This window comes from Elgaria multicarinata, chromosome 3 (genome assembly GCF_023053635.1).
Source record: "Elgaria multicarinata webbii isolate HBS135686 ecotype San Diego chromosome 3, rElgMul1.1.pri, whole genome shotgun sequence".
NCBI lineage: Eukaryota > Metazoa > Chordata > Lepidosauria > Squamata > Anguidae > Elgaria > Elgaria multicarinata.
This window is the reverse complement of record NC_086173.1, coordinates 59,964,211-59,976,348: the sequence shown is the minus strand read 5'-3', so window position 1 is coordinate 59,976,348 and position 12,138 is coordinate 59,964,211. Positions and strand designations below refer to the sequence as shown.

The 12,138-nt window shown below is 47.9% G+C and overlaps 1 protein-coding gene across 3 annotated transcripts in view; it reads right to left on the bottom strand.

Annotated features, from left to right (window-relative positions):
• Nucleotides 1-2,693: 2,693 nt before the first annotated feature.
• ARHGAP44 (Rho GTPase activating protein 44) overlaps nucleotides 2,694-12,138 on the bottom strand; it is a 109,785-nt gene continuing 100,340 nt past the window's right edge. For 2 of the 3 annotated variants that reach the window (XM_063120425.1, XM_063120426.1), the window contains 3 exons: nucleotides 9,703-9,854; nucleotides 7,892-8,269; nucleotides 2,694-3,614 (listed from right to left, as the gene is read on the bottom strand). In XM_063120425.1, the coding sequence (XP_062976495.1) occupies nucleotides 3,478-3,614; nucleotides 7,892-8,269; nucleotides 9,703-9,854 (667 nt within the window). In that variant the 3' untranslated portion in view covers nucleotides 2,694-3,477. Of the gene's footprint in view, nucleotides 3,615-7,891; nucleotides 8,270-9,702; nucleotides 9,855-11,100; nucleotides 11,563-12,138 lie in introns of all 3 variants that reach the window. The other variant, XM_063120424.1, reaches the window with a different exon arrangement.

Sequence of the window (12,138 nt, the reverse complement as noted above, 5' to 3'; positions counted from 1 at the left end):
AAAGTCAGATCAAACCTTTCCTCTGGTACAAGATAACTTATGAATCATAGAATAGTAGAGTTGGAAGGGGCCTACAAGGCCATTGAGTCCAACCCCCTGCTCAATGCAGGAATCCACCCTAAAGCATCCCTGACAGATAGTTGTCCAGCTGCCTCTTGAATGCCTCTAGTGTGGGAAAGCCCACAACCTCCAGTCTTCAGGTTTGTGCAACACCCATCCAGCCTATATCCATGGCCTAAGGGCAAGGAGCCAGGAAATACTGAATGACTGGGGTACAAAGCAATAGCCAATCCTGCTAGAGAGAAAGACCCTGCCTAGGAATAGTGTCCCATTTCCATGGCTATTCAGGGAGCCTGCCGCAGGGGTCCTTAAAATCCAGAACAGATGGAAACATGCAACAAGCAATCATAAAGCCATTGCTTCTACCTTATTGAACCACAGATGCCTCTTGTGCTAATGAGTTACGTGCTTTGGGCATTGATCCTGGGTCTTTCTGAGATGGCAGGAACATTGGCACTTGGGATGGAATGCAAACAAACAAGGAAATCCCTGTGGAGCTAGAGCAGCTGTCCATGGCAGCATTTGGAAGGAGGCAGATGGGTCCTGGGCGGCTGCCACATTCAAAGGAGGAAAGAAATACAGCTTCTCCGTGTGTAAAACCTCTTTAAATCACCACCTGATTTGTGATTACTCTGAAATGACAGACCACTCATAACTCTTGACAGCGAGCCAGGCTTAAGAGAAAGCTGTTAAAAAGGCTACCTACAGGCCAGGTGCAATTTTGTGTTTTGAGTTGGCCTCCTCTCACCCTGCAGCTATAGAAGTTCTGGGTGAGCGCAGAGCACGTACCATACATGACAGCTGAGAAGATGCACAAAATAGATAACAGGTGAAAACTTGGGGTGGAGGGAGATTCCAGGTGGCTGCTTAGATATCTGGAGAGCTGGTGTGTGGCAGCATGGGGCCAATTACTGTGCTCCTAAATGGAAATACAAAATGCAACCTAACAGGGGCAGAGTAAGGCTTGCCTTAGGGTGCAGTCTGGATACTCCAGGCGCCTAGCTCTATCAGTGGCTGTGGCCACTCCACAGGGGGCTTATTAGAGGCTACAACGGTGCAAAAAGCCACCTGCCCAGGCAGTTATTGAGAGAGTCACAGTCAGAACTGAAAACACAGAGGCCCATGACAGCACGTGCCACTTAAAGCACTACAGGTCTCTCCTGCTAGTGGAGTACACGTAAGGACGACAAACACAGATACTTTTTTAAAGTCTCTCTCCCCCCACCCCCATTGATTGTTGGATGATGGCTTTTCAGTCCTATTCAGCCTTTCTGCATTTTTGTTCGGTCACCTGTGAAAAAATGCATTTGCTCTGAAACACATCCCCCCCGCAATGCCGGTAATTCTGCTGCACCCATTTGCAAATAGCTCTTTCACATTTTAATTGCCTCTTCCCGTATGGATGTGCCTCTGTCATAACCACTGCCAGCAGTTACTCCCTTATTTCTCTTTTTTCCCCATGATCATGTGTCACAGAGAGTTTTTCTCTCTTTCCAGGCCCTCTTTCCCTCATAAGATGACAAAATTGGGGGGGGAAGCCTTGTCAATCTCACCATCCTCCCCCTTCCCAACACCACGATGCCATGCCTTACACCAGCACTGGTGTACATGATATTTAAATGCAGGGTCTAAGTACCGAATAAACAAATTAACAAAATAAAACACAGACAAGAGAAACAGAGATACCACAAAAGTCATTAACTGTACTTTAATGACACCATAAGTCGGGGGAGTGGAGAGGGCGGGGCAGACATGGAGAAAGCAGGAGACTCCCCCTAGAAGGAGCTGCTCAGTGCTTGGTTTGGGTCGATGACTCCTGCTTGAGCAGCAAAAACACCAAGTGACTAGAACTGGGGAGAGCAGTTAGAATATCATGTGCCCCCCCCCCCGGTGCCTTTTAACAAGAATTTGCACTTGCTTTCCTGCCTCTTCTATTTTGGGTGATGAATTACACATTATCACAGCCTGTGGCAAAGCGAGAGCATCCAGACTTGCAAAAATGCTGCTGAAAAAGAGTTTGGAGACATTTACCATAAATTGGAGGGAGTGTTTGTGGGTGTCAGAAGAATCATTATAAGCATTTAAATTTACATTGTAAATTTGTACACCCGTTCAGATGGAATGGCCCCAAATAAACCAAATATATATATTTATAGACTTTATATATACAAATATATATCTATCTTGGCAGATATATAGATCTCTCATCTCTTTTAAAAGGATAAAAGGTTACATCTGCCTTTGCATGCACAGCTGAGACCTCTACTCTGCTCAGTTGGACCCTGGGCTACACACTACGGGGAGCGGCAATCCAGCCACTACAAACACATCCTGTTGGTGGAATTCATCTCCCCTTTGCCTGCCATCAAGGCATGAACACGCAGCAGAGAGAAGGGGGCATGGGAATACGCCCATGACGCTGGTGAACAAGAACTCCACATAGCCAAATTCCGCCTCCCACATCATACTGCAGGGGAAACGCTTAGGACCACTTTTATTGCTAATCAAGTAACTGCTTCTCTACATACGGGAACCCTCACCCGCCCCCACATCCCAGCTGCCGCTCCCTCCCACTTCTGACCCCAGCTGAAGGAATGCAATGCCACGTTCCTCCCAGGAGCAGGCCAACCTTTGCATCCCTTTCTATGAGCTTCTCCTTGCCAACCAAAGGGAAACACGCAACAGGAAGGAAGGATGGAACGAAAGACGGGCATGCCCAACCGACTGGGGAAAAGTGGATTGGTAGAAGAACTCTAGGAGGCCCAAATGCCTTTTCCCTTTGCAGGCTTACAGATCCACAGGCCTTACCGTGCCCCAAATATATTTACTTTGTATTTCAGAAAACAGACTTTGTGGTTTAAGGAAAGATATGGCATACTGCTTGCCTTCCCTTTCTAACCGAAAGGGGAGTTCCATCCCTTGGCCAATCTACAGGGGAGGGAGCCATGAACCACCATATACGGTCTGACTTAGCTGGTGGAAATAGGAAGGGCAGCTGGAGCAACAGCAGGAGAAAGAAGGCCAGGAAGCCGAAGTCTGGTCCGCCACTTTCCCATCCCTGTCCTCCGTTCCAAGGCTGGAGTGAAATGGATCCACAGATGAACTACTTTTTTTTGAAAGGGCCCAAAAGCATGTAAGGGAGATAAATAGGCACCACGTCAAAAAGGCAAAATCTGGATAAGGCTAAACAAACAGGAGAAAAATAAATTAAATGGAAATTGCACCAGCAATGCCCTTTGCCACAGAGACAGGCTTAGCACCAGGCCCACAGGGCTGTCAGTCTTGCACAAGTGGCTGGCAAGTGGAACTCCAGAAGAGACACCCCGTGACAAGGTCTCTGGACACGTCTCCTTCAGTAGTGTTTGTGGGGCACCGATATGTACAAGAGAGCACAGTGGAGGGACATGGGACTTCGTGTCATAGGGCAGTGCTTTCGGAATCCTCCTCTGAATTTTTTCCTGGTACCGGATGTCTCTGGACTTGTCCCAGTGAGTCCAGGTGGAGCGTGGCATCAACCTCTACATGGATGGAAGGGATATCAAGGTGGGCTAGATCTGCAAGCAGGCACAGACACAGAGGGAGACAGGTCATTATTAGTGCCCTGCTCTATGTCTCGCTGCCCGCGCATACACACATTAAACTGACAAAGGAGCTGAAGCTGTAACTTAACTGAGCAGTCAGTACCATCCTCAGAGCCTGTTAATGCCAGAGAAAAGGGATGTCATAATATCTTCTCGATTTGCACCTTCTGCTTTGACACTCTTCAGAACTGTCCCTTGCCTGCAAGCATCCTCTGCTCACATGAATCCATTCAAGGCATGCTTCTTAATTTCGTGGGACCCCTCAAACATAGTTTAGCAGCCAGCAGGTGTCTGCATGTCCTGAAGTTTTGGGACAAATGCCAAGATGGACACTGCCCAGCAATGAACTGCTTAACCCAAAACACCAGAGGAGGCTCTGAATAAAGAGAAACCAATTCTTTAACATTAACCTGGGGCCACACCTTAAGATGTGAAAAAGATCAAATGGGTTCACATGGTGGACACCATAATCTTTGAAGGAGACAATATTGTTTGTGGACATGGATAAGCACACGTACAGGAGCCAAACTGTACATATGACTCTCTCATCCAGCTGCTTCAATCTTCACATGATGGACATGGTATAAATGCCTCACTCTTGAATAATGTGAAATGACTCCTAGGTGGCATTCAAACTGTGGCCAAAACTGATCAGGAATTGAGGAACAGGATCTCCAAATGGAGGATTTGAAGAATGCGTGGGTTTGGGATTGGGTGGGCTTACTTAGCTGCGAAGAAATAAAAGTATCTAGATTGTTTTGAACAAACAATGGCCCATAAACAACCACAATCTATTCCAAGAGCTTCACAAGATGTGTTCAATACAAAAGAGTTATGACATGACATCTTTGTCACTCCCACTTTCCAAACAGTCATTGAATATGGGATACCTCGGATAGAAAAGGTAATATCCCCATCCCGTGACTTTAGCTGATAGAACTGAATCTGTTTTAAGTCCATTTTGAGCCCATTATTACATAATTTGCCTTCACAAATATCTTGCTTGAAAAAGCCCAAGTTTAAGCTAATAAATGGAAGAATTCGTATGGGCTTGAGTAAGGCCTAGCGCAAGAGGAGCAGCCTGCTTGCTTGTTGTGTCCTTTCTGAGGTGAGGGATTTGCAGATTGGTGTGTGTGTGTGTGTGTGTGTGTGTGTGTGTGTGCTGGGCATGTGTGTGTTTTACTTGGGCAGATAAAATATTTCTCATTTTTCATGGAGAAAGTTCTTAAAAGCTTTGGAGAGGATGAGATGTGTCCATCTGCTACTCTGGCTTTGACACTTGCAGTCCATCCCAACGACAGCTGCCCAGTCAGGCCTCTTGGGATGGGACAGTGGAACACTACACTTGGAGCCAAATTCCCATTGCCGGGACTGCACTGAACCATCTGCCCTATCTGCATGCTGTAGTATGGCAACTTTACACCAGCAACCAATTAAGACTTGAGTCAAATGCAAACCTGCTGCCTTTAAGCATCTCATCGTACTGGTGGGATGGAGTTTTCCCATTTGCTCTGTCTCATAATTTCCAATAGGTTCACTGTTTTCATTAGGATGCAGGCAGCCCCTACCATTATTCACTGAGGGGCATTTTGCACTAGAAGTTTTTTTAAGTCACAACTTTGTCTGGAGAATAACACAGGAACAGTTCTCACATGATTACTTGCAAGAGGGAAGGTAAGTTATATAAATCGCACAGGGAACTTGCAACGTAAGCAAAATACTCCCTCACAATATGATTTTACACAGAGGGCAACTTCTGAGAGCATTCCAATTACTTAGAATGAGAAAGTAACTATTTCTTCTGGACAAGGGGTAATTCATGAGGCTTACTCCGTGATGAAAGATCCCATCAGCCCCACCTTTTGTGAGTGGTTGCACACATCTCACCCTTGACTTTTACCTGTTCCCGGGCTGCTCCAGACATGGAACGTTTGGCTCGCCCACAACAATGAGTGCCATTAATATTCATTCATTAATGGCAATATCATGACATCCCTTTGGAAAGAACACATGGAATGGTAGAGGGAGAGAGTCAACATTGGTAGAAAGGGCGAGCAAGGTTAGGAGCAGGAGAACCCTGTGGCTTGGAAAGGAATTAGTCCAATGGGTTGAGTTGCCCTCATATAAAAAGGGGGTCAGGCATGAAGGCCAGTGGTAGGTTCAGAGATGCACACCCCCAAGTTTGCTAATAACGTCATTATCAGTAAGCTTGGGTTGGAGGCCAGGCTTGAGGCGCCATGCAGTTCCGGGTCAGCGTGCCCCATGCAAGGCCAGCGAGATGGTGAGGGGTGACTCTGAAACAGGAAGGTGCAGGTCAGGCCAGGGGCGAGAGGGGTGGCGGTGGTGGTGGTGGCGGCAAAAGGGCAAAGGTTCAGGGAAGAGGGCGGGGACTCCAGCTTACCCTGAGCATTCCCCTGACACCTATTCAATATTGCATCACGTGCCTCAAACAGCTGCAAGGACACAATAATAGGATTGGGAGAAAGGAAAAGAAGAGAACCAGCAGCAACAAGACACAAAAGTAGTACACAACAGAAACTCCTGTCAGAGCAGCGTACACCTGCCTGCCTGCCTGCCTGCCTGCCTAGCCTCCAGCAGGGAGCTGGTGACACACACGGTTCTCTCATGGTTCACAGGCCAGTCCTTTGGAAGAAAACACATCCCTCCAGATTACACAGGAACACCGACCATTGACGACTCACAAACTGCAGCAACAGGAGCTGCCATTTCCAGGATGCACTGCAAGAGCTTCCTCCTCCATGTTCTGGAGGATGCTGGGATGCCTCAAGCCTTCTGCTGAACAGGGAAGAGTCAGCTAAAAGCATAATTTCCTCTGAAGCATGATCAAGGGCTGCAGAGATGGTTTTATTTTATCAGAATGCCAATTATCCCTGGCTTTGACTTGTCCGTTGGGTGGGGTGGGGAGTATCTGCCCTGGCACAGGCCGCAAGAAAGACAGGCATGCCACTGAAACCCAGAGCAGACGCTGGGATATGGAAACCCAGGGAATAGCAGCCAGTCCAGAGACAGACAGAAGTGACCAGATATGGAAACAATGGACCAATTTTGTTCTGCTTTTATGTTTTTAACTGTATTTGAAATTCCCAAGTTTAGGCTGAATGGCCATCTCTCAGACCCGGGGAGGACACAAAAGGCCTTTCCAGACACTGGTTTTCCAAGGGCAATCAAGTTTCTCCCTCTTGGCAATATATTGCCACTGGCCACCAGAAGTGATAAAATCTTCCACATGTAAGGGAAGGCTAAAGACATGCTGTAGGGAATCACAGACTTATTTACTGTTTAAAAACCACGCTGAAGAGGTGCATTCAAGTATTTGAAATTATGAATACAGAGTGCCATAACAAATACAAGAGCAAGGACGGGGCATCCAAAAAGACAGAGCTATGCAGAACAGAGAATGTAATGCCATGTGCCCATGGGAGGAGTAGCACCACCAACCATGCCCACAGCGAGACCAGGAGGGATAGTTGCCCTTGAAACAGTAATGCTGTTTCCAAGCGCAGAAAAACAGTGACTTGGTGATGACAGCAGTGCACGCTGGGACACATCACCATTATCTGAGAAATAAGAGATTAGTGACTGTTCTGCAATGTCTCTTTTGTCTGGAAAGACCCAGAGATAAATATCGAATTAAAAAGGGCTGTATCATCCCCAGCTTTCACTTTCAGGCTCCCCCCCCCCCCCCCGAAGGCCATCCTTAAACAGCAAGCAGCTTTTTTAAAAAATCAGTTCACCTCCCAACTTTGTATCACTCAGAAGGGTGTAATAACCACAATGTGTTCCTCCTTCCCTCACCACAACACAGTGGTAAGCACATTTCCCCTTGCTATTTTATTTCATGCAATACACTGGCATGTCAGGGAGTTTCATAATCATATTTAAGAGGCTCCGGTTCCTACTTGAGAAGCATTAGAATCTATGGAACAGGGCTCAGTTGCTACTTCGTCATTAGGGTTATGTGAAAAACAGAAAAATAAAGGATAGGTGCCAGCAGGAAACTGCACCTTCACTATAGGCTACTGTGGCCCAGGCAGACACTTGCTTTGCAATGGCTAATCCTACCTCTTTCTGTGCCTGCCACCAGCTTTATCTTAAGTCATCAAAAGGACCATCAACCATGGAGACTAAACCTGGCCCATAAGATGCTTCCTCCTCCCACTCTGCCCTTGCTATAACCCCAGCAACCCCACCACCTCCAAAGTGCTGTCCCCCTTCTGTTGCTTTGTTACCTGTAGACATGCTCTCCCCAGGGGACATGCCGTCTAGTATGGTGTGCTCCGTGGACTGCGGACTAGAACCAGATGTGTTTGATGTGGGCGGCTGAGGAGGTGGCAGCGTGGGCCTCTGTCGCGGCTTGGGGGTGGGCCGAGATTTGGTTAAAGTGCTCGTCAGGGAAGGAGGAGAAGACAGGGAAGGAGCGGCAGCTGGGGAGAGTGGGCCTGAGCCCAGGGAGTAGCCTTGTGGGTAACTCAGTCCATAGGGTGATGGGGTGCTTGGTGGGGTAGGAGAAAGGCTGGCGGGGGAGGGCTGCCCCGTGGACTGATCGGACATACCGCCAGACTGGCCATAAGGAACCTTGGCAGGGATTGGGGCCAACTTCTTTGAAACTGTAGAAGGTAAGGAAGAGAGAGAGAGAGATGAGTACCATGCATCACCAAAAGTCTGATGAGCTACTTACTACTGGCTTTCTGAATATGATAGACAGGCTTGCTCAATGGAAGTTCAACGAGTACACAAGGAGGAGCCAAGATGAGAAGATGAGCTTCAAACAGTGTGACATCAGTGCGGCCCACCCAGGAGATTTCCCAGGTGTTGCTAGCAGCTAACTCCACACACCTCAGAGGATGCTCACCATTCCCAGGGTTTTCCATATGCCCTAGTCACTGGCAGCTCATCCTCAAATGCCAGCTGCTGAATAAGTTTTGACATTTGTTTCATTTCCTCTTCCATTTCCCACTTTTAGCCAATGGTGGAGTGAACCCAAAGGTAGTCTCACAAGCTAGCTCCATATTTTTTGTAGAACACACACAAAAGGTCTGTTCTACCTTTCCTTGTTTAAAATGCTTGCCTGTTAATTCCCATTGAAATTTCCTTGGTTTCTGCCCGCCCCAAAAAACATGTGCCTGGCGGAAACAATCTTATTAACATCTGTGACCCTGTACAATAGTACCTGGTTTGGTTTGGTTTAAAAAAAAAAACAATTTATCTCCTTCTGAGTTAACAGGATTCCTACCTCTTCTGCAATCCATGAGCTGAGCCTGAGGTATGAAAAAAGGCACCAAAAATGCTAGTACCTACAATATTTAAAAAACATTTTGCCAAGCATTGTGCTATTTTTATTGAGTTCAGCTTCAGTTCAGATCTGTGAGGCAGACACCTTGTATTCCTGTTTAGAGAAGGGAACTGGGCCAAAAGGCAACAGGTGCTTCCAGATGAGGCTTTTACTGGGCCATCTCCTTGCCCCATTCATGGAATTTTATTGGGGATGGGATGGGGTGGGGTGGAGTCCAGACCATGTCACCTTCAATTTGTAACCTCCCTGTGTTTTCCCATTATTGCTATTGTCTGTTTCCTTAACACAAAAAATATGTGAGGGAGGAAAAGATGAAATAGCTGCATAATCCCTTTTGATTGGTAGCACAAGGAACAATCGGTCTTGAAGCATCCAATATCTCTGCCCAGGACAGAGGTAGGACTTAAACGTAAGTTTTCTTACCATCTAAGTCCAACTCTTGTGCCAATGGACTGCGCCTGCTTGTTCTGGCAATTTTGTTTCTTTCTCAAGTAAATTAAAACTCAGAGCTAAGTTCCAGGATATTTTCCCACCCAGTCTTATCAGGGCATCAGGAAGGAGCCCTAATGACATCTTTGCAATGGCCCACAGAGAGAACAGGAGCCCTGAGCAACGTAGCACCACTCTCCTGTGGAATCAAAGTATGGGGGTTAGCATGCTAAAAAGAAGAAGAGGCGCCTGCCATTCGTTTGGCTCGCCCCTGGTGGACCTGCTCGTATTGCTCTTCCGTTCAGAAACCCCGCCTACCTTTCCGCAGAGAGTGAGGGCTCTGCTCTGTGGACAGCTGCTGCGTGGGACCAGGTGGCTGTTGCGCACTCCCACCACACGGCACCACATGGCCACAGGCTGGGCTGACTTTCTGCCCAGACACCGGAGAGAGCTCCTTGGTTTTTAGTGTGCTAAAAAGAAACAGAAGATGAACAAGAAGAAAAGAGACGTGAGCCCTTTTGGAAGAAGGGCACCTTCCGCAAAATCCCCCCAGCCCCCAACCCTCTGCTCAGGTAAGCCAACGATGCTTGCAAAGCGTTTTTATGCCCTGCTCCCAAACACATGCCCAAAGTACCAGGCAAACTTGCACTTCCACCTTCAAAGCAGATTAAGCATGACTAGAGCATGAATGGCGCTGCAGCCCCTGCAGTCACTCTGTACACAGCAATGAGACAACGCAAAAATGGAGGGAAGCTGTTTCCCAGAACCCATCCTGGGAGGAGGGAGGGGGGGATACCATCTGTTCCTCATAGTGGGGAGGGGTGGGATTAGGAGATGTGGCCATATCAGTTGCCCAATGGTGTTCCTTAGGTACCAGCTACGGCACTTAACTTACAAATGACCACCCGATGGTCATCTGTCAGGGCTGGCCAATCTGCCCAGGATCCAAGAGGACAAGGCACCATCGTGAGCAATGGTTTTGCTGAGTGGGGCTAAGGGGAGGCAAAAATGACCTATGGTAGCTAGTCAGACCAGGCAACTAAATGTGGTAATAGGAAACCTGGATGGTGGAAGGAATCCAAGTCTGCCAGGCTGCACTGTGGGTCTCCTGTGCCCCTATATTTTTAAAATTTAAAATTATTTTTAGGCCGCCTTTAAGGGTAAAACCCTTTGAAGGCAATGGAAACCCACTGGATTGGCACAGCTGCCCATGACCCAGGTCAAAATCCTGTAAGACAGAGTTTTGCAATTCTGAGGCAAAAATAGGTTTATACTCTGCACCAAAGAAAGGGGGGGATGGAAGAGTACTACTGACTACTGATGGACTACTAAAGGCCTATCTAAACTATAAAAACATACATTGGTTTCATACCAGTTTAGCTGTCATGTTTCCCCCAAAGAATCTTGGGAACTGTTGTTTGGGGAAGCTGTTGAGAATCCTGTCAGACGTCTCTAGGCTCCTCGCTGAATGACAGTTGCCAGGGTTCCCTGGGAGATTGGGTATCAGTGGTCTATCAGCTGACAGAACGGCAGTTCTCTCTAGCACACCTGCCACAATGTGAAGGCTGGCAGGAAGGCCTTGTTCCTCTGCTGAGGAAACACAGGGCCTAAGGGGTCCCAGGCCTGTGTGTACAACTCTGGTACATGGCAGGCAAGTGGTGTTCACCCATCCACCACGCACGATGCCCTATCGTGGTCAAACAAGCAGTTATTTACCTAGTGAGCCCGGTTCCTCTGTCTCTGGCACAGGTGCAGCTGACCCAGGGGGGAGAGACTGACATATGGGAGCTGTAAGGAGTGCCAGGAGGATCGGGTTTGGATAAGGTGAGGTTTTTTTTCATGTAGACGGAGGAGAGGTTAGTCTCAGGACCATGCAACTCTGTGAGGGAGCTTTGCTTAGGGAGATGCAGGAAATGCGGCTTAGGGTTAGAGTTAATGTCAAGCTGTTGAGGGGAAGGGGAGGAGGAGGAGGAGGAGGAGGGAGAAGGGGGAGGCAGAGTTTGGCTGAACCCTGACCACCGGGACAGCGGCAAGGCAGGCTCAAGCCTAGTGCAAGGGCCAGTCTTGGGGAGGTAAGGGTGGAAGGAGGAGTAGCAGGGGTATGGAGGGGGCTTGTCGTCCTCAGGGGATGGGTAGATGTAACAGGAATCCGACCAACTAGACGACACACCATCCGTGCTGCAAATGTCCAAAACAACAAAACAAAAAGGGAAAAAAAAGAGAGCAGAGAGCGTTTGTACAGGGAGGAACTGAACAGGAGTTTCGAAAACAGCCCAAAAGCAGAGGGGTGGGGGAAGGGAAGAGGACACCAACCAAAAGGTCAAGGAAACAGGGAAACCGCAAGGTAGACAAGGGGCTACTGCCTGAGCTGACGGGGCCAGTACATACACACATGAACATGTACTGAAAATAAAGTAAAGGGGTCTTTAAAGCCTAAGGGAGGGTGGGGAAATATTCAACAAGGAAAATTTGTCCTTCATATGGTGGAAATATGAGACTACGGGTCGGTCTTCTCCTAAACTTGTTAAGTTGAGAAAAGCATCAAGCTTGGGGCTGTTTGAAGGACTGTTGTAGGATTAAAGGCAGCTTGTGTTTGCCTCCAAATCCACAGGCTCTGTCCTTGGAAACTGACGAGCCTTGGCTTCAGGCTTAAACCATCCCAGAACTCCGGGGCAAACTAACCCATCACAAAACAGAGAAGCGGCTGATGGGGAATGCATAGTAGGACATGCCACCTCATTAAAATGGAAAGTT